General features: G+C 48.3%; 1 protein-coding gene across 1 annotated transcript in view; it reads left to right on the forward strand.

The window, feature by feature from the left end:
• The window catches only part of LOC147104216 (transmembrane protein 248-like), a 29,109-nt gene extending 23,720 nt beyond the window's left edge, over positions 1-5,389 (forward strand). Inside the window, exons 7-8 of the mRNA XM_085961378.1 lie at positions 305-442; positions 4,864-5,389. Of these exons, the coding sequence (XP_085817504.1) occupies positions 305-442; positions 4,864-4,884 (159 nt within the window). The 3' untranslated portion in view covers positions 4,885-5,389. The remainder of the gene's footprint in view (positions 1-304; positions 443-4,863) is intronic.
• The last annotated feature ends 16,815 nt before the right edge of the window (positions 5,390-22,204 follow it).

Consider the following 22,204-nt stretch of genomic DNA (forward strand, 5'->3'; position numbering starts at 1 on the left):
CCCCGTAGCCCTGCAAAAAAAAATTTCTTCAGGTACTTATCTAGTTCCCGTTTGAAAGTCGTGATTGAGTCTGCCTCCACCACCCTTTCAGGCAGTGCATTGCAGATCCTAACCATTCACTGCGCAAAAAAGGTTATCCTCATGTCGCCTTTGGTTCTTCTGCCAATCACTTCAAATCTGTGTCCTCTGGTTCTCGACCCTTCCGCCAATGGGAACAGTTTCTCTCTATCTACTCTGTCTAGACCCCTCATGATTTTGAAACCTCATATTGCCATTTATATTTCAATTGTTTTTTCCCTTCTAGGAAGACCGTATTCTTTGCAGTCAACATTTACTGAAGGCCAGTTACATTCTGCTTCTGCTGGCTCTCATTACCTTCTGTTTATCTGTAGCATGTGGGCTGCGAAAGAGACAGAAGCATAAGGCAATGAACCTACACAAGGTAACCAGGCTCATTCGAGAAAAGTTAACCCTTCAGTCAATAAACTAGATGTTAATAGTTTATAGCTTCTTCCTCATGGAAGACATTCATCTTCAGTGCTGTGGATTTAGTTGGGGAGGAACTGTGAGCCTTTTTTTGTACAGAATGGGGATTGTGGTACTACAGGTGAGCAGTTCATTAGGAAAAATTAACTTAAAAAGCACCCCAATAACTCTGGGAAATTGCAGTGCCTTTACAGTATGGAGCATGCAGACCAGGAAGGTTTCATGTTCAAACTGGGTCAATTGGGGAAGATGTGGGCAGCAACTAAGATCACAAAGACAGCAGCATGGAATTGCTCCCTGACCAAAAAGTGATTTAATCTCGTTTTGACGCACTAATCCACCCTCTTCCTCCAAAAGAGTGGTCGTTCCTGACGTAGAGTCAGGACAGGATCAGGCTCGAGTGTGATTCCCCTATGATAGAATAGCTTCCAGGCAGTTTCTGTCTAGAAAAAGCTATTCCAAATGATTGATATTACTTGAGTACTTTCCAAACATATTGGTTGATTTATGATGAGTAAGTTGCTTCTTGAAACACAGGAATGTTAGCAGTTTACAGATTGTAATACAGTTGTTTAGCATTTTACCAGTTTTCTGTTTGTTTAAGATTTTACTGATTTTGTATTCTACTGTAACTATTTGTTTTAAATTTCCAACTAGAAATATCTACACACACGCACACTCATTTGTACAGACAACATGAAGTGATAGAAGATAGTGCAGCGTACATACGGCAGTAGTGCTATGTTTATACACACACACGTTTAAAGAAATTGATACAAGAAACACATACATAGTGCTCCAAAACAGAATCTCACCCCCATGTGGCTCCAGCATGTTGCTGAGGCATTTACAACAGAAGATTCCAGCTTTCTCTCTCACATGGATGTAACAAAATCCTATGGCACTATTTTGAAGAAGAGCACCGGAGTTCTCCCCGGTGTCCTGGCTAATATTTATCCCTCAATCAACATCACTAAAACAGATATAATTGCAAAATACTGCGGATGCTGGAAATCTGAAATAACAACAGAAAATGCTGGAAATACTCAGCAGGCCAGGCAGCATCCGTGGAGAGAGAAACAGGGTTAACGTTTCAGGTCTGGGACCCTTCATCAGAACTGGAAAAAGCTGGAGATGTAACAGATATTAAGCAGGTGCAGAGACAGGGTGGGGGGTTTAGGAGGGGAGGAAGGAATAGAAAGAACATCCTGTACTTTTGTAAGAGGCAGGAAAGATAAAATGTTGCAAATGGGAATGGCAAAAATCATACTGCATGAAAAATGGGGGCAGGGATAATTATCTGAAATTGTTGAACTCAATGTCGAGTCCGGCAGACTGTAAAGTGCCCAATCGAAAGATGAGGTGCTGTTCCTCGAGCTTACGTTGAGCTTCATTGGAACAATGCAATAGCCCGAGGACAGAGAGATCAGAGTGGGAGTGAAGCGGTGAATTAAAGTGACAGGCGACCGGAAGCTCAGGGTCACCCGTACGGACTGAACGGAGGTGTTCCGCAAAGCGGTCGCCCAATCTGCGTTTGGTCTCCCCAATGTAGAGGAGACCGCATCGTGAGCAGCGAATACAGTATACTAGATTGCAAGAAGTACAAGTAAATCGCTGTTTCACCTGGAAGGGATGTTTGGGGCCCTGGACAGTGGGAAGGGAGGAGGTAAAAGGGCATGTGTTGCATCTCCTGCGCTTGCACGGGAAGGTGCCAGGTGAAGGAGGCAGGGCTGTTGGGGGTGATTGAGGAGTGGACCAGGGTGTCGCGGAGGGAGCGGTCCCTTCGGAATGCTGAAAGGGGAGGGGAGGTGAGGGGAAGATGTGTTTGGTGGTAGGATCACGTTGGAGGTGGCGGAAATGGTGGAGGATGATCCGTTGAATGTGGAGACTGGTGGGGTGAAAGGTGAGGACAAGGGGAACCCTATCGTGGTTCTGGGAGGGGGGGGCAAGGGTGAGGGCAGAAGTGCGGGAAATAGAACGGACACGGTCAAGGGCCGTGTCAACCACGGTAGAGGGGAATCCTCGGTTGAGGAAAAAGGAAGACATGTCAGAAGCACTAGTATGGAAGGTGGCATCGTCAGAACAGACGCGGCGGAGACGGAGAAACTGGGAGAATGGAATAGAGTCCTTACAGGAAGCGGGGTGGGAGGAAGTGTAGTCCAGGTAGCTGTGGGAGTCGGTGGGCTTGTAGTGGATGTTTGTTGAAAGCCGATCGCCAGAAATGGAGACGGAGAAGTCAAGGAAGGGAAGGGAAGAGTCGGAGATGGACCATGTGAAGGTGAGGGCAGGGTGGAAATTGGAAGTAAAGTGAATGAACTTATCCAGTTCAGGGCGAGAGCAGGAAACGGCACCAATACAGTCATCGATGTACCGGAAAAAGAGGTGAGGGAGGGGACCCGAGTAGGACTGGAACAAAGAATGTTCCACATGTCCCATGAACAGGCAGGCATAGCTAGGGCCCATGCGGGTTCCCATAGCAACACCTTTAATTTGGAGGAAGTGAGTGGAGTCAAAGGAGAAGTTGTTCAATGTGAGAACAAGTTCAGCCAGGCGGAGGAGGGTGGTGGTGGATGGGGACTGGTTGGGCCTCTGTTCAAGGAAGAAACAGAGCGCCCGAAGGCCGTCCTGGTGGGGGATGGAGGTGTAGAGGGATTGGACGTCCATGGTGAAAAGGAGACGGTTGGGGCCAGGAAACTGGAAACTGTTAAAGTGACGGAGGGCGTCGGAAGAGTCGCGAATGTAGGTGGGAAGAGACTGGACAAGGGGAGAAAAAATAGAGTCGAGATAGGAAGAGACAAGTTCCGTGGGGCAAGAACAGGCTGAAACGATGGGTTTACCAGGGCAGTCCTGTTTGTGGATCTTGGGAAGGAGATAGAAGCGGGCTGTGTGGGGTTGGGGGGCTATGAGGTTGGGGGGCTATGAGGTTGGCGGCCATGGAGGGAAGATCTCCAGAGGAGATGAGGTCAGTGACACACTTGGAAACAATGGCTTGATGTTTGCTAGTGGGGTCATGGTCCAGGCGGAGGTAGGAGGAGGTGTTGGAGAGTTGGCGTTCAGCTTCCGCACGGTAGAGGTCGGTTCGCCAAACAACAACAGCACCACCCTTATCAGCAGGTTTAATGATAATGTTAGGGTTGGATTGGAGAGAATGGAGTGCTGCAAGTTCAGAGGGAGTTAGGTTGGAGTGAGTGAGGGGAGCAGAGAAATGGAGACGGCCGATGTCACGTCGGCAGTTAGCAATGAAAAGATCTAGAGAGGGTAGAAGGCCAGAGGGAGGGATCCAAGTAGAACGAGAATTTAGAAAGCGGGAGAAAGGATCAGCCGTGCGGGGGGAAGACTCCTGGCCAAAGAAGTGGGCACGGAGACGAAGGCGACGGAAGAAGAGCTCGGCATCGTGCCGAGCTCGAAATTCATTCAGGTGGGGGCATAAGGGGATGAAGCTCAGGCCTTTGTTGAGGACTGAACGTTCGGGGTCAGAGAGGGGAAGGTCAGAGGGGATAGTGAAAACACGGCAGGGAGTGAGACTGGAAGAAGGGATCGGATCGGAGGAAAGTAACGGGGAAGAAGGTTCTGGGGGGGCGTTGGTGTCCACGAGTTGACGAAGCTTGCGATCCTTGACATCAGAAAGGAAGAAAAAAAGTTTTTTGTTGAAGCGTCGGATGAGTCGAAGGATGAAATGGAACTGTGGAACTGTGGAACTGTGAAACGTTAACTCTGTTTCTCTCTCCACGGATGCTGCCTGGCCTGCTGAGTATTTCCAGCATTTTGTGTTGTTATTTCACTAAAACAGATGATCTGGTCATTATCACATTGTTGTTTGTGGGAGCTTGCTGTGCACAAATTGGCTGCCGTGTTTCCTACATTACAACAGTGCCTACACTTCAAAAAGTACTTAATTGGCTGTAAAGTGCTTTGGGACACCCTGAGGTCGTGAAAGGCGCTATATAAATGCAAGTCTTTCTTTCTGCATTTCCCAGTCAATGCTGAGTTAGCTAATCTCAGCTGTGCTGGGAGTAAGGGTGCTACAATTGCCCTCTGTATCCTTTGCTAGGAAGAAAAATAAATCAGCCAGGGTCCCTGCTCCTGATTGCACACACTCAGCAGGGATCACAGGATTGCACAGATAGATGGGTGAGGATGCAACTGCCCTCATCGCTTGTATCCTTCCCCCTGCCCTCTACCAAATCAATAAAATACCTCCAAGTCTCACTGTGTGGGCTCACGCATGAAGAATGGCCACACAGGCGAGGTACCAGAGGGCAACTGAACTGGTGAAACTGCACTCCAGCATGAGTTAGTGTCTTTAGGAGAGGTAAGAGGGAGAAAATTGGCATAACGTTCATGAGTATTTACTGTGTTTCTTTGTTTCTGTTCTAGGTCCAGCTTCTAGAGATGTGATATTAGACCAAACTCTCATTTTGTTGTGAGGAGAAATTTATGGACTGTATTAGGATATGGGAAAATCTCCAACTTCTTAATATCTCTTGCGAGTTTCCCCAAAGGGAAATTAACATAATAATGAGCAAGAGTTTGCATTAAATTTGTGCTCTTCTCCTAAAAACAATTCTTTTTGGAACCAATAGAATTTGCCTTTAACAAATATTTTTTGGTTGTTGTGTTATGATTGTACTCTAACAGTAACTGGAACATTTGAATTGTATACAATCTCCCCCCTGCAAAGTGTCTTTAAAATTTAACAACGGTTTTGGTAAAACTTGAATGTAATAACTTATTTACTCTACGCTTTGAAAACTGAGGTTCTACTATTTTCTGTTCGCCATTTTATGGAAAAATTTACTGCAATTGCAGTGATTGTTTATAAGTTTGTTACTTTGGTTAATTTGGTCTGTGTGTTTGAATGTAGGTAAAGTATATTGTCATAAAAGAACACTCCTGTCCAATATCCTGATGGTGTGTGTTTCGAATACTGTGGAAAATTCCCGATGATTCTTATCTGCAATTTGCGCATGCCATGTGCGTGGAATTTTGAAGTTCTAGTGACTCCTGTGGGGTATCTTGTGAATATCCCAGTAGCCTGCCAGAACCTTCATGGACATCAGCCTGGGACAAGGCAACTATGAGGGGATTAAAAAGGACACATGTCCTGATGGGCGGGTAAATGTACTCCAATATCTGTGACAAATGTTTAGTATTAATGCTGAGAGAGATCTATAAAATGTGCAAATATCCTTCAGCCTGTCTGTTAAATAGCTGTTCCATAGACATACCTAATTCCTTTTTACAGCAAGACTCTTTGATGGAAAAAAATTGCTTTTGTTCCTCTTGCCTAATTTGATGTCTTCACACTTCAGGGTATTGGGACATGTGCCCAATCAGTTCCAAGACATTTTGGTTATTTGGAGTTGGGTTCGTAAGTGTGTTTTAAGTGTAGTGCAACATTGGCCAATATTTATCCCTTAATCAACATCACAAAAAAAAACATTATCTGGTCATTACCACATTGCTGTTTGTGGGAGCTTGCTGTGCGCAAATTGGCTGCTGCGTTTCCTACATTACAGCAGCGACTACACTTCAAAATACTTCATTGGCTGTAAAGCGCTTTGGGACGTCCTGAGGTCGTGAAAGGCGCTATAGAAATGTAAGTCTTTTTAGGGAAGCTTGGGATTCCGTGGGCTTTTAATCACTCATTGGGCTTAAAAAAAAAAAAAAAAAAGCCTGTATTGGCAAGCAGCTAAGCTGTGCCTCATGCCCAGTCTCAGACTCTTAGCTCCTTATGCATACCTTAAAGACAACAGAATGTAGTGCAGAGCAGTATCATTTTTTTTTTTTTTTTTTTACAGTAAACCAGTGCACGTTGCATATGAGGAGTGGTGCTTAATTTGTTTTCTATGAACGACAATCCATTTGGTTCTTAAAGTGAGACTCCCTCTCTTTCCTCTTTCACGGTTTCACTGGAACGTGCTCCATCTTCTGACAAACCGCTCGTAAGACTTCTGTCAATGCTGCATTTAAACAAATCACCAGACACTGCAAAAGTGGCTTAAATTGAGACTACCTCCAATTTTCCCTTTCATTAAGGAAAGTCCCTAATCTTCATCACCAATTTACAGTGCTGAACACAATTACCAAAAGAATTAAAGGCACAGTCTGTAGGTTTGAACCCCAGTCTGCGCTGAGTTGGCTAACCTTAGCCAGGACAGTGGTAGAAGCGCTACAATTGGCCTTGGGGTTCCTGTGCTAGAACTTCAGCCAGGGATTGGCTGTGATTTGAATTTGGCTCACCCCTCCATGGCAAAATGATCTGCTATATTCACTGTCTAGACTTACTCGTGAAGAATGGTCACTCGGACCAGGTACCAGAGGGGACTGGTGGAACTGTACACCAGCAAAAAGTCAATGTTTTCGGGAGAAAATTGGAAGGGAAAATGTCCTGCAGCATTGTAGTAGAACCAAGATTCAAAACCTAGTATTTGTGATTTTCTAACTTTTAAAAATGCCATTTTCTTGGGAGTGTGATAAATGTTCTATAAAGTGGCTTGCATACTGAAACGAACAGTACTGTACCAAGCAAACGGGAATTCACCAAATGCAATATAGGGCTTTGACCTGTTGATGGAATTGGCTGTCTTCCAGCAGTATAGATATTTGGTTAGGACCTAAAACACTATCTACTGTGGTCCATTCATTACAGGCACTTGCTTGGTATCTTTGATTTGTAGGTTCAAGGCCTGGCAGCAATCGCCTGTCCATAAACCCCTTTGTGAATTATTGCTGTGAGTTTGTTCTCAATCTTGGCTGTGGACAGATTTCTCCGTATTGAGTGACTGATCCACTTGAAATTGGTCGATACACTCAATTTTCTGGGCTGGTGCTTAAATCAGGAACCTTTGAAATGCAATTGCAAGGGCAGAATTTAACACTTAATAAGGCGATGAAATTAAAACTAAACATGATCAAATTAGTTATCAGAAAAATAACTTCCTGTGTAGTGCCACTAATGACACCAGAACATATATCAATGCTTCAGAAAATGCCATGTTTTATATTTTTCTTTGAAGCTGTGCCCTGTTGAGTATTGCCAACTTTGGTAACACAATCAGTCTCTTATATGAATGAATTATATTAAGAACAAAGATCAAAAGGAGTCTCTCAGAATTTGTGTTGCATGGAATTGTCTGGTAATGTCCATTATATAATTGGTGAATTTTCATAATTGATTATCCCTGGTTTGGAGATGTATGCCCTCTTTATATTACAGAACTACTTCCACTGCACCAGTTGCCAGTGTATATCATGTGCAATCACTGCAAATTCTAGTGTATAACTGTCATTCTAACACACCAAAGCGTTCCATTTGTCAGCAACCACAATTAAGATAGCAGAGTGGCTGGTGGCAGCCAATTATCTTTGCCATTGGCAACAGTCTGGGGAAATTACTTCCTAAGGAAGTTTCAGATGCCTCTAATAGCACTGGCACCTCGTTGTTTACACTGTAGGAGTCGTTGGAAATCAACAGACTGCGAGACTTCTGTAGCAGCAAAGAAAAATGCGTGTTAACTTTATTAACTCTCCGCATGGACTGAGGGACTCGGCCTCGTCGCAGGGCTATGATGTCATCACACAATCGACGACTCTTAAAGGGACACTGCCCCGATAACCCAACCAAGTTCCGTACATAACGTGGAGCGATAACAAGATTGGCTATATATAGTGAATTGTGTTACTGTCTCTATGTGATCTCCGCCACATACGTCCCCTCAGAATTCACTAGAACTGGCAATGTCAGTCGTTGAGGGGCCCGGATCACATGGCCGAAACGGCTCCTTAAGTCCGGGACGGGGGGGGGGGGTCGCAGGAGGATCCTCGGGCGCTCGGTGGTGGACTGAGGGTGCAGAAGCCGGAGGTCGGCCCCGCCGCGGGGGCTGAGCCAACCCAACGGGTCGGTCCAGATCCAGGTGGGCCGGCTTAAGACGATCCACGGAAATGTAGTCTGGCTTACCGCCGACATCCACAACGAAGGCCTTGTTCCCGGCTTCCAGGACGCGGAATGGTCCGTTGTAGGGTGGGTGAAGAGGTCCCCGGTGGGCGTCGTGGCGGACGAAAACGTACTCCGCCGCACGAAGGTCGGGTAGAACGTGGGACTGAGGGAGACCGTGCTGCGATGTGGGCACCGGCGCGAAAACCTTGGCGTTGTCCAGGAGGGCGGACTGCTGACGGGCTGCAGACCAAGGGTCCGTGGCGTTGGGGACGACATCCCCGGGAGCCCGTAGACGAGCTCGGCGGACGAGGACTGGAGATCCTCCTTGGGGGCGGTCCTGAGTCCCAGCATAACCCACGGGAGTCTGTCGATCCAACTGTCCTGGAGGTTGGCCCGGAGCGCGGCCTTCATGGAGCGATGAAACCGCTGAGGGTGATATGCGGTGGTGTGGTGGAGTCTCAACCCGAGGCCTTGGGCGACAGCGTTCCAGAGCTCCGACGTGAACTGGGGCCCCCGGTCGGAGGAGACGTCAGATGGGGCGTCGAACCGGGCGACCCAAGTGTTGATGAACACCCGAGCCACATCGGCGGACGTTGTTGACGACAGCGGGACGGCTTCCGGCCATCAGGTGGTTCTGTCGACCATCGTGAGGAGGTGGGTGAACCCGCGGGAGGGCGGCAGGGGCCTCACCAGGTCCACGTTAACATGGTCGAACCACCTCTTGGGCACCGTGAAAGGCGCCAATGGGGCCTTAGTATGGCGATGCACTTTCGAGCGCTGGCATACCACACAGGTATTGGCCCAGTCACGAACGTCCTTCTTGAGCCCGTGCCAGACGAACTTAGCCGCCACCAGCTTCTGTGACGGCTTCCTGCCCGGGTGGGAAAGGCTATGGATGGCGTCGAAAACCTGCCGTCTCCACCCGTCGGGCATGACAGGGCGTGGCTGCCCAGCGGAGACATCGCACAGGAGCGTGGTGCCGACATCGTCAAACGCGACATTCGCTAACTGAAGGCCTGTGACAGCCGTCCTGTAGGCCTGGTCGGCCGCCATGCGGGTGTGGTCGATGCCGAGGTGTACGGCGCTGGCGACGGCCCGGGAGAGACAGTCAGCGACGGGGTTGTTTTTCCCAGCCACATGCTGGATGTCCGTCGTGAACTCGGAGACGAAGGAAAGCTGGCGCTGCCGACGGGCCGACCACGGCTTGGAAACTTTGGCCATGGCGAAGGTCAACGGCTTGTGGTCCACGAACGCCGTGAACGGGCGGGCCTCCAGCAGGAAACGGAAGTGTCGGACGGCGAGGTAGAAGCTGAGAAGCTCGCGATCGAAGGTGCTGTACTTCCGCTCGTTGGGGCGGAGCTGCCGGCTGAAGAAGGCGTGCGGCTGCCAGGTGCCGTTGACCCACTGTTCGTGGACGGCGCCGACAGCATAGTCCGAAGCGTCAGTGGTGAGAGCGATCGGCGCATCGGGCAATGGATGCGCCAGCATGGTCGCGTTAGCCAGGGCCCTTTTCGTGTCCGTGAAAGAATTGGCCATCTCCTTGGACCAGTCGACGGCAAGCTTGGCGGGCTTGCCTTTGAGGGCCTCGTAAAGGGGCCGCATAAGCTGGGCTGCCCGGGGAACGAAGCGATGATAAAAGTTCACCATGCCCAAAAACTCCTGCAGGGCCTTCACAATGAGGGGTCGCGGAAAATCCTTCATGGCCTCCACGTTTGACGGCAGTGGCACCGCCCCGTCCTTCGTGATGCAGTGCCCGAGAAATTCGATCGAGGACAGCCCGAACTGGCACTTGGCTGGATTGACGATTAGGCCGTGCTGGCTGAGGCGTTCGAAGAGAGTCCGGAGGTGGGACACATGCTCTGTCCTGGAGGCACTGGCGATGCGAATGTCGTCCAGGTAGACGAACAAGAATGGCAGGTCCCGTAACACGGTGTCCATTTGGCGTTGAAAAACCTGAGTGGCGTTTTTGAGACCGAATGGCATGCGGAGGAATTCGAACAGCCCGAACGGGGTGATCACCGCGGTTTTCAGGACGTCCTGCGGCCGGACGGGGACCTGGTGGTAACCCCGAACGAGGTCCACTTTAGAGAAAACAACTTTCCCGGCCAGGTGGGCGGAAAAGTCCTGGATGTGTGGAATTGGGTAGCGGTCAGCGGTCGTAGCATCGTTGAGGTGCTGGTTATCACCGCACGGGCGCCAACCGCCGCCTGGTTTCGGTGCGATGTAGAGGGGCGAGGCCCACGGACTGTTCAACCGGCGAATGATGCCGAGGCGCTCCAATGTGTCGAACTCTGCTTTAGTGATGGCGAGTTTCCCCGGGTCGAGGCGCCGAGCGCGGGCGTAGACAGGCGGACCAGTGGTCGAGATGTGGTGTTCTACCCCGTGCTTGGTGGCGGCGGACGAGAAAGTGGGATTTGAGGTGTCCAGGAACCCGGCGAGGAGGCGGGAAAACTCGTCGGAGGCCGAGAGTGCGCTGGACAACTTCGTTGTGCCGGAACCACTGAGCAAATACGGGAGTGAACTGAAAGTCTCAGCGTTGACGAGACGTCTGTTCTTGACGTCCACCAAAAGGCCATTGGCGCAGAGGAAGTCAGCGCCGAGAAGGGGGGTGGACACTTTCGCTGTAACAAAGTCCCAAGCGAAACACTGCCCGCCAAAACACAGCACCACGCTCCATTTCCCGAAGGTACGGATGGAACTGCCGTTGGCGGCTTCGAGGGCAGGGCCGTGGTTCCCCCCCTGTATGTCTACAGTTGACGCGGGCAGGACGCTCACCTGGGCACCCGTGTTGCAGAGGAAACGACGTCCAGAGTCCGTGTCCGTAATGAATAACAGACTACCTGAACAGCCGACAGCCATGGTAGCTAATGAGTGGGGCTTCGCGTTTCCCGAAGCGCTAAAGCTGCACGGGGGCCGGCACTTCTTAGCTTTCGGGCCGAACTGCGCGTGGTAGAAGCACATGCTTGGGGGCTGCCGCCGTTGGGCTGTGGCGGTGGGGGCATGGCCGTGCAGTTCTGTTGCCCGGCGGAGAAAAATTTGTCGGCCTCCTTGGCCAGGTTGCGGAAATCACTAATGAGAGTTGGCTAAAGCCGACCGTACCTGCCCTGGCAGATGATGTAGGAACAGTTCTCTGAAGAAGAAGCACGGCTTGTGCTTGCCCAGGAGGGTTAACATGTGGTCCATCCGTTCTGAGGGCTTGGAGTCGCCAAGCCCAGGTAGAGAGAGAAGCTGGCGTGCGCGCTCGGGTTCAGTTAGTCCAAAAGTCTCTAGGAGGTGCGTTCTCAGCATCGCAAATTTGTGGTGCTCCGGGGGGTCCTCGAGCAGGCTCACGACTCTGGCCGCGGTGGAGCTGCCGAGAGCAGAGACGACGTAATAATACTTCGTGTCATCCTAGGTGATGTCCCGGAGTGCAAACTGAGCCTCGGCCTGGGCGAACTAAGCGACAGCCTGTCATTCCCAAAACTCCGGTAATTTGAGAGAAACGGTGTTCGTCGCCATCTCAGATAAAGTCTTTGGAAACGTCCAAAAGAGAAACAGGGTCACCAATGCAGGAGTCGCTGGAAATCAACAGACTGCGAGACTTTCGTAGCAGCAAAGAAAAACGCGTGTTAGCTTTATTAACTCTCCGCATGGACTGAGGGACTCGGCCTCGTCGCAGGGCTATGACGTCATCACACAATCGCCGACTGTTAAAGGGACCCTGCCCCGATAACCCAACCAAGTTCCGTACATAACGTGGAGCGATAACAACATTGGCTATACATAGTGAATTGTGTTACTGTCCCTATGTGGTCTCCGCCACAACACTAGAGTTTCCTCTGATGGCGCGTTTGCTTTCAGAGACAACCCAGCAAGATAAAATAGGGAATAACAACAGAGAATGCTGGGAAAAACTCAGCAGGCCAGGCAACATCCGTGGGGGGAGAAATAGAGTCAACGTTTCAGGTTGAAACCCTTCGTCAAGACTCAAGATAAATAGGGTATTAATTAAGCAATTAGATTTCTGAATTTGTTGCTCATTGATGTTGTGTAGTTCCAGAATTTGGTCATTATTCTATGATTAGATGCTATTTGGGGGTGGGTGGGGAGGAATGCCTTTTTTTTTCCTGCTGCAAGTTAGATATTGGTAGTCAAATTAGCCAAATAGATACAGATAATTAGTAAATATTGAAACCAGTATTTAAAATTACACCGGATCAAAACGCATTTTCTATAAGCCGGAGGTTCCCCAACTGGGGCTCGGGTGATGAGGTTATCAGTAGGGTGCGAGGCGGATGCTTGCTGTAACTTGCTAACAGATAATGGCAGCAATATGTATTGTATCCATTGATGGCACTGTAACACGCCCCTCAAGGCTGATTCCTGACTCTGCTCTCCAAAACTCAGGCACCCCTGCAAACAATTCCGCTTACAGGTATTTTCAATACTCCCCAGTTTAAATGTATTTCTTTCAGTTTAACAAAAAAGTTGTTTGCCTTCTGGCCTGTACCTCTGTGCAGCCTAAATTTATTTTTGGAAGGGCTCATGGGCTCTGGGGTCCCCCCTGCCTTAAATAAATAAATAGCAGCAAGTCAGTGCCCCCGCCCCCCCCCCCCCCCCCCCCAACAACTCTGATTCAAAAATCTGTTAAAAGGTTCTTTGCCTCGAGTTCTGCAGCTCTGTGGAGCATTGTTGTTTGTTGTCCTTGCATAGAAGTCATCTGGAGTCCTTGTGATATTAAGATACGATAGATAACTAGCTCTTCATTAAAAACTTGTCTTGGCCTTAAAAGTACTTTATTGCTCAGTGCTCTGCACATTTCTGGAGAGTTTATTTTGCCCTGCTTGGCTTTTGTGTTACTGATTGGTTGTCATTTTAAATTGAGAAATAAATTAATATTGGTATCCACACTCCGAGGTCCTTGCTGTTTGCACAAGAAAAATAAACTTACATTTTATATATAAAGCAAACTGATGATGAATTACTCCGTTTCACCCCAAACAGCCTGACCATAGACCCATTATAGTTCCATCTGCAGAGGATTGTCCATCCTGCACCTGGCTCGCATCCCCAAACTGAAGAGGGGAAAGGCCTGCAGTTTTCCTTTCAGTATAATTGCCCAGTAGTGGGGAGGAATGAGTGTTCAGGGTGGGAGTAGGGAAGGGGAATGATATGGGCCCTGGGTGTGGGAGGTGGTAGGAGTTTTTTTTTTAAATTCATTTTTATGGGATGTGAGAATCGCTGGCAAGGCCAGCATTTATTGCCCATCCCTAATTGCCTCTTGAGAAGGTGGTGGTGAGCTGTTGTCTTCAACCGCTGCAGTCCGTGTGGTGAAGGTACTCCCACAGTGCTGTTAGGGAGTTCCAGGATTTTGACCCAGCGACGATGAAGGATCGGCGATATACTAAGTCAGGGTGATGGGTGACTTGGAGGGGAACTTGGAGGTGTTGGTGTTCCCATGCGCCTGCTGCCCTTGTCCTTCTAGGTGGTAGAGGTCGCGGGTTTGGGAGGTGCTGCTGAAGAAGCCTTGGCGAGTTGCTGCAGTGCATCTTGTAGATGGTACACACTGCAGCCACGGTACGCCGGTGGTGGAGGGAGTGAATGTTTAAGGTGGTAGAGGGGGTGCCAATCAAGCGGGCTGCTTTGTTCTGGATGCTGTCGAGCTTCTTGAGCTGCACTCATCCAGGCAAGTGGAGAGTATTCCATCACACTCCTGACTTGTGCCTTGTAGATGGTGGTAAGGCTTTGGGGAGTCAGGTGTAAGGGGTTCCGTTCTCCTCCTTACAATGTTTCTTGGACCCCGGAATTACAAGAACAGAATACACGCGACAAACAGGTTTCGGCTCAATCTTAAATACGTTCGTTTATTAAACCAACAAAACCACAGTACAAACCCCTTTTATGATTGATTTGACTGAAACTTAATTATTACAAACAAGTACAAACCCCTTTATGATTTGACTGAAACTTACAATCACCCACGCGGCTGGTCGTTACCGGTGTTGATTGTAGGCCTGGATCCAGAGATGACCGATCTCCGTCCTCCTTCACCTGACTGCAGTGCCCTCGCTTCGATGTTGTCCTTTCTTCTAGTGACTCAGTCCTGCTATCACACACACCTGGGCCTCTGGCGCTGGTTCAGGTAACAGCAGGTTGAAATGCTGGGTCTTCACATCTTGTTACCTTGTTCTTCCAATCTCCTGAGCTATGCAGAACTGCAAGGTCAGAGACAACTCCTTGTCTCCTCCCCTGCTGTTTACACAGCAGAAAGATAATGGCCCGTATTTTCCGATCCCTATGGGTGTGTATGAGCTGTATACACACCCGTAGGAACCTTGCAAGTGCCGGTTTTAGGCATGCGAAGGGCATGCGCTGAAATCCGGCACTTCCGATCTGTCAAGAATCCTCTTGATTCTCCACCCGCTGAAAACCTTAAATCATCTTACGCCTGGTAAAAGCAGGTGTAAGGCCTGCTTTTACCAGCATAAGAGTTTAAACAAGTAAAAAAAAAAAAATTTCACTCATTTATAATTTAAAAATACTTTTAAAAACCTGTAAAAAAAAACTAATTTTTTTCCAAAAAATTAAATTTTTGTTTAAAATAATTTAATGTAATTTTAATTAATGTTAAAACATGATTTTTTTAAAGTTTATTTAATGCTTCAGTGTGTTTTTTGAGTGATCCCCATTCATACTTTTGACAGGTCTAAGCCTGTCAAAAGTATGAAGGGGGGTTCCCTTCTTTGATTGGTTCCCCATGGCCCACGTGATCCCAGGGACACTTGCGAACTGCATGCGCCCCTGGGATACCTGGGCCTCTGCGCATTTCGTCGTGGAGAGGCCCAGGAGCAGGAGAGTCTGGACCTCCGGAGCCCTCGGGTAAGGACGTAGATTTTTTTCCAGATTGGAGGCATCTGCACGCAGGAAGCGGGTAAGTGATTGGTTGGTAAGTATTTCTCTCTTTTTTAAGCTTAAACTCTTTGGTTTATAGTTTCTAAGGTGCGATATTCATCATCTGGAATCGGGGCAGAGGGTATTTAAAAATAATATCAATAAATTTAATTAATTACATAGAATGGGAGATCAGGTGATGTGTTGCTGCTGCAATATGTGGGAGCTGGTGGACACCATTGATGCTCATGGTGATCACATTTGCAGTAAGTGTTGGCTGCTCGAGGAATTCCGGCTCCGTGTTGAAGAGCTGAGACACATCAGGGAGGCGGAGAGTTACCTGGACTCTGTGTATCACGAGGTAGTCACACCAATTAGATTAATTAATTCAGATGTAGTCCGTGGCCAGGGTCAGGATGGTGTGACTAGAAGTGAGGCAGGTACGGGGATCCAGGAGGTAGTGTTGGAGGAGCCGCAGCCATTTGCTCTTGTCCAACAGGTTTGAGGCTCTTACTCCCTGTGAGGATGGGAACAGGGACTGCGGGGAGGATGATCAACCTGGCCACAGCACCGTGGAGCGGGGGGCCATTCAAGTGGGGGGAGTTAAAAGAAATGTTGTAGTGGTAGGGGATAGTATCGTTAGGGGGATAGATAGAGTTCTTTGCAGCCGAGAGCAAGAGTCCCGAAGGCTGTGTTGCCTGCCCGGTGCCAGGGTTAAGGACATCTCCTCTGGGCTGGAGAGAAACTTGGAGTGGGAGGGGGAGGATCCAGTTGTCATGGTCCATGTTGGTACCAACGACATAGATAGGACAAGGAAGGAGGTTCTGCTGAGGGAGTTTGAGCAGCTAGGGACCAAATTAAAAAGCAGAACCACAAGGGTAATAATCTCTGGATTACTACCTGAGCCACGTGCAAATTTGGCTAGGGTAAATAAAATTAGAGAGTTAAATGCGTGGCTCAAAGACTGGTGTGGGAGAAATGGGTTTTGCTTCCTGGGACACTGGCATCAGTACTGGGACAGGAGAGAGCTGTTCCGTTGGGACGGACTTCACTTGGCCAGTGTTGGGACTAGAATCCTGGCGAATCGAATAACTAGGGCTGTAGAGAGGGCTTTAAACTAATTAGTGGGGGGGAGGTTTTAAGAGAGCGAAAAATAAAAATGACAGCGGAGAAGGCAATAGAGCAAGGTAGCAGTGGGGGAATTAAAAACCAGAGCGTGTCAGGAAGGGACAGAATGTATAATGATAAAGGTAAAGTAGTAAAAGGGGTAAAAGCAGGAATAAATTATCAGAAAACATATTTGAAAGTTCTTTATCTGAATGCACGCAGCATTCGTAACAAAATTGACGAATTGACGGTGCAAATAACTACACATGGGTATGATCTGGTGGCCATTACGGAAACATGGCTGCAAGATAATCATGACTGGGAACTAAACATACAAGGGTATTTGACAATTAGGAAGGACAGACAGGAAGGAAAGGGAGGTGGGTTTGCTATGTTAATCAAGGATGGAATCACTGCAATAGTCAGAAATGATATTGGGTCAAAGGATCAGGATAGTGAAACAGTTTGGGTGGAGATAAGGAATAATAAGGGGAAAAAGTCACTAGTGGGCGTAGTCTATAGGCCTAACAGTTGCAACTCTGTTGGTCGGAGTATAAATCAGGAAATAGTTGGGGCTTGTAATAAGGGAACAGCTATAATCATGGGGGATTTTAACTTTCATATTGACCGGACTAATCAAATTGGGCATGGCAGCATTGAGGAAGAGTTCATAGAGTGTATTAGGGACGAGTTCCTTGAGCAGTATGTAACTGAACCAACCAGGGGGCAGGCAATCTTAGATCTGGTCCTGTGTAATGAGACAGGATTAATAAAAAATGTCCTAGTAAAGGATCCCCTTGGAATGAGTGACCATAATATGGTTGAATTCCAAATTCAGTTTGAGGGTGAGAGAGTTGGATCTCAAACGAGCGTACTAAGCTTAAATAAAGGAGACTATGAAGGTATGAGAGTAGAATTGACTAAAGTGGACTGGGAAAACAGATTAAAGTGTAAGACAGTACAAGAGCAGTAGTCTACATTCAAGGAGATATTTCACATCTTTCAAGATAAATATATTCCACTGAGGAAAAAGGGGAGTAAAAGAAAAGACAGCCATCCGTGGCTTAGTAAAGTAATAAAGGATAGTATTCGACTGAAAACAAGGGCATATAAATTAGCCAAATCTAGTGGGAGGATAGAAGATTGGGAAGCATTTAAAAGCCAGCAAACAATAACTAAAAGATTAATTAAGAAAGGGAAGATAGATTATGAAAGTAAACTAGCAAAAAATATAAAAACAGATAGCAAGAGTTTCTACAGCTATATAAAAAGAAAAAGGGTGGCTAAAGTGAACGTTGGTCCCTTAGAGGATGGGACCGGGAAACTAGTGGTGGGGAACATGGAGATGGCAAAGACGCTGAACAAATATTTTGTATCAGTCTTTACAGTAGAGGACACTAAAAATATCCCAACACTGGACAAATAGGGGGCAATTGGGGGGGAGGAGCTAAACACGATTAAAATCACTAAGGAGATGGTACTCAGTAAAATAATGGGACTTAAGGCGGATAAATCCCCCGGACCTGATGGCCTACATCCTAGGGTCTTGAGAGAAGTGGCGGTAGGGATTGTGGATGCATTGGTGATCATTTTCCAGAACTCCCTGGACTCAGGAAAGGTCCCGGCAGATTGGAAAACTGCTAATGTAACACCCTTATTTAAGAAGGGAAGTAGACAAAAAGCTGGAAACTATAGACCAGTTAGCCTAACATCTGTGGTTGGCAAAATGTTGGAGTCCATTATTAAGGAAACAGTATCAGAGCATTTGGATAAACATAATTTAATAGGACAGAGTCAGCATGGTTTTACGAAGGGGAAGTCATGTTTGACAAATTTGCTCGGGTGGAAATTTGGCTATCTAACAGAAAACAAAGAGTTGGGATAAATGGTTCGTTCTCGGGCTGGCAATCAGTAACTAGTGGTGTCCCACAGGGATCAGTGCTGGGACCCCAACTCTTTACAATCTATATTAACGATTTGGAGGAAGGGACCGAGTGCAACATATCCAAGTTTGCCGACAATACAAAGATGGGAGGGAAAGCAGTGAGTGAGGAGGACATAAAAAAACCTGCAAAAGGACACAGACAGGCTAAGTGAGTGGGCAGAGATTTGGCAGATGCAATATAATGTTGGAAAGTGTGAGGTTATGCACTTTGGCAGAAAAAAATCAAAGAGCAAGTTATTATCTAAATGGAGAGAAACTGCAAAGTGCTACAGTACAAAGGGATCTGGGGGTCCTGGTACATGAAACACAAAAAGTTAGTATGCAGGTGCAGCAGGTGATCAGGAAGGCCAATGGAATCTTGGCTTTTATTGCAAGGGGGATGGAGTATAAAAACAGGGAAGTCTTGCTGCAGTTATACAGGGTATTGGTGAGGCCACACCTGGAATACTGTGTGCAGTTTTGGTTTCCATATTTAAGAAAAGATATACTTGCTCTCGAGGCGGTTCAGAGAAGGTTCACTCGGTTGATTCCAGAGATGAGGGGGTTGACGTATGAGGAAAGGTTGAATAGGTTGGGACTCTACTCATTGGAGTTCAGAAGAATGAGAGGCGATCTTATCGAAACATATAAGATTGTGAGGGGGCTTGATCGGGTGGATGCGGTGAGGATGTTTCCACTGATGGGTGAGACTAGAACTAGGGGGCATAATCTTAGAATAAGGGGCTGCCCTTTCAAAACTGAGATGAGGAGAAACTTCTTCACTCAGAGGGTAGTAAATCTATGGAATTTGCTACCCCAGAGAGCTGTGGAAGCTGCAACATTAAATAAATTTAAAATGGAGATAGACATTGTCCTAGCAGATAAGGGAATTAGGGGTTACGGGGAGAGGGTAGGGAAGTGGACGTGAGTCTAAATTCAGATCAGCCATGATCCTATTGAATGGCGGAGCAGGCCCGAGGGGCCGTATGGCCTACTCCTGCTCCTATTTCTTATGTTCTAGGAAGCCTCCGATTGGAAAATACGGGCCAATGTGATTCCCCTTATGGTGATGGACGCTTAACTCATAGGGGTGTTAATGTTCCTTCCATTCTTGTCAGGAATTGATCGTTGTACATAACTGCAGTTAACTTGTATTGTCCAGTTGTTAATGTTCTTCAAACCGATCACAAATCAGGGTTTCAGGTAACTCATTCCCTCTGTACATTGAGGTTAACTGTTTCATGTCCTTCAGAGGTGAGACACTATTGCCGCAGAATACCTAGCCTCTGACCTGCTCTTGTTGCCACGGTGTTTGTGGTTGGTCCGTTAAGTTTCTGGTAAATGGTGACCCCCCCCCACCCCCCCCCCCAGGATGCTGAGGGTGGGGGATTCAGCGATGGTAATGCCATTGAATGTCAAGGGGTGGTGTTTAGATTCTCGCTTGTTGGAGATGGTCATTGCCTGGCCCTTGTGTGGCGCGAATGTTACTTGCCACTTATCAGCCCAAGCCGGAACGTCGTCTAGGTCTTGCTGCATGCATGGACTGCTTCATTATCTGAGGAGTTGTGAATGGCACTGAACACTGTGCAGTCATCAGCGAACATCCCCATTTTTGACCTTATGTTGGAGTGAAGGTCATTGATGAAGCAGCTGAAGATGGTTGGGCCTAGGACACTGCCCTGAGGAACTCCTGCAGCGATGTCCTGGGGCTGTGATGATTGACCTTCAATCACCACAACCAGCTTTCTTTGTGCTAGGTATGACTCCAGCCAGTGGATTACTAGCCCAGTGACATTACCATTACGCTCTTCTTAGGCAGTCCCTCGGAACCGAGGATGACTTGCTTCCACATTAAAAATGAGTTCTCAGGTGACTGATGAGTCCAATGCGGCACCTACCGTCTCTGTCACAGGTGGGGCAGACGGTGGTTGAAGGGGCGGGTGGATGGGGTGCTTGGGTTGATGTGCTCCTTGCGCTTGGCTTCCGCTTGCCCCCGGTGAAGAGACTCTGTGTTCGGCGCCTTCTCAGATGCTTCTCCTCCACTTTGTGCAGTCTTGGGCCAGGGAATTCCAGGTGTTGGTGGGGTGTTACACTTTTTCAAGGAAGCTTTGAAGGTGTCCTTGAAGCGTTTCCTCTGCCCACCTGGGGCTCTCTTGCTGTGTCGGAGCTCCGAGTAGAGCGCTTGTTTTGGGAGTCTCGTATCGGGCATATGGACGATGTGACCCATTCATTGGAGCTGATCGAGTGTGGTCAAAGCTTTGATGCTGGGGGTGTTGGCCTGAGCGAGAGCACTGACGTTGGTGCGCCCATCCTGCCAATGAATTTGCAGGATCTTGCAGAGGCAGCATTGGTGGTACCTTTCCAGTGCTTTGAGGTGCCTGCTGTACATGGTCCATGTCTCTGAGGCATACAACAGGGCGGGTATCACTGCTGCTCTGTAGACCATGAGCTTGGTGCCGGGTTTGAGATCCTGGTCTTCAAACACTCTCTCAGGCAACCGAAGGCTGCGCTGGCACACTGAAGGTGGTGTTGGACTTTGTCGTCGACGTCTGCCCTTGTTGACAGTAGGCTCCCGAGGTATGGAAAGTGGTCCACGTTGTCCAAGGCCTCGGCGTGGATTTTGATAGTCGGGGGGCAGTACTGTGTGGCGGGGGCAGGTTGGTCTTACGGATGTTTAGTGTAAGGCCTATGCTCTCGTATGCTTCGGTGAAGGTGATGACGATGGTTTGGAGTTCGACCTCTGAGAGTGCGCCAACGCAAGCGTCGTTTGCATACTGTAATTCAACGACAGAGGATGGGACGACCTTGGATCTGGACTGGAGGCAATGGAGGTTGAATAGTTTCCCGTTTGTTCTGTAAATTAGCTTCACTCCAGTGGGACCATCTTCAAGAAAGGTGACAAGTCTGATTGCGGTAATTGCAGAGGAGTTTCCCTGCTGTCTGCCACAGGAAAAATCATCGCAAGAATCCTCAATCGCCTTCTCCCAGTGGCTGAAGAGCTCCTCCCAGAGTCGCAATGCGGATTCCGCCCACTAAGGGGCACAATGGATATGATCTTCACCGCACGTCAATTACAAGAGAAATGCAGGGAACAGCACCAACAGTACATGGCCGCCTTTGACCTCAAAGGCCTTTGACACTGTCAACCGTGAGGGATTATGGAGTGTCCTCCTCAAATTCGGCTGCCCTTAAAAGTTTGTCACCATCCTCCGCATGCTTCACGACGACATGCAAGCCGTGATCCTGACCAACGGTTCCACCACAGACCCAATTCACGTACGGACCGGGGTCAAGCAAGGCTGTGTCATTGCACCCACGCTCTTCTTGATCTTCCTTGGTGCAATGCTCCATCTCACCCTCGGTAAGCTCCCCGCTTGCGTGAAGCTAATTTACAGAACAAATGGGAAACTGTTCAACCTCCGTCGTCTCCAGTCCAGATCCAAAGTCGTCCCTACCACTACGCTACCGTTCCCGTGAATGGCAAGTGGCGGGAAGACGTGTGTATTTAGGATGGAAACCAGAAAAAGATACGGAAGAGAGAGGGAATGGGTAACTTATGGCTGCTTGGACATCTTGTGCAGCATTTCTCAACACTTGCACTGAAACATCAGCCTCGATTATGTGGGCAAGTGGGGGGCTTCAACCCTACTGATTCAGAGGTGAGAATGAACTCGGCCAGCACCAATGATTCAACACTGCCTGTGTTCATTTTAACGAAAATGAGCGAATGTTTCTCTCACTCCAACCCCCCACCTAAGCACTAGTTGGCAGTACAAACGCAACTGGGAGCTGCTGAGGCGCAGGCGCGGGTTTTTTTGTGACGGTGGTGGGGGAGAGAGGAAGCTGCCGCGCCTGCGCAGTGCGGCTGCAGTTACTTT

The sequence above is a fragment of the Somniosus microcephalus genome, chromosome 19 (genome assembly GCF_052327205.1).
Source record: "Somniosus microcephalus isolate GS21.2 chromosome 19, FLI_Smic_1.0, whole genome shotgun sequence".
NCBI lineage: Eukaryota > Metazoa > Chordata > Chondrichthyes > Squaliformes > Somniosidae > Somniosus > Somniosus microcephalus.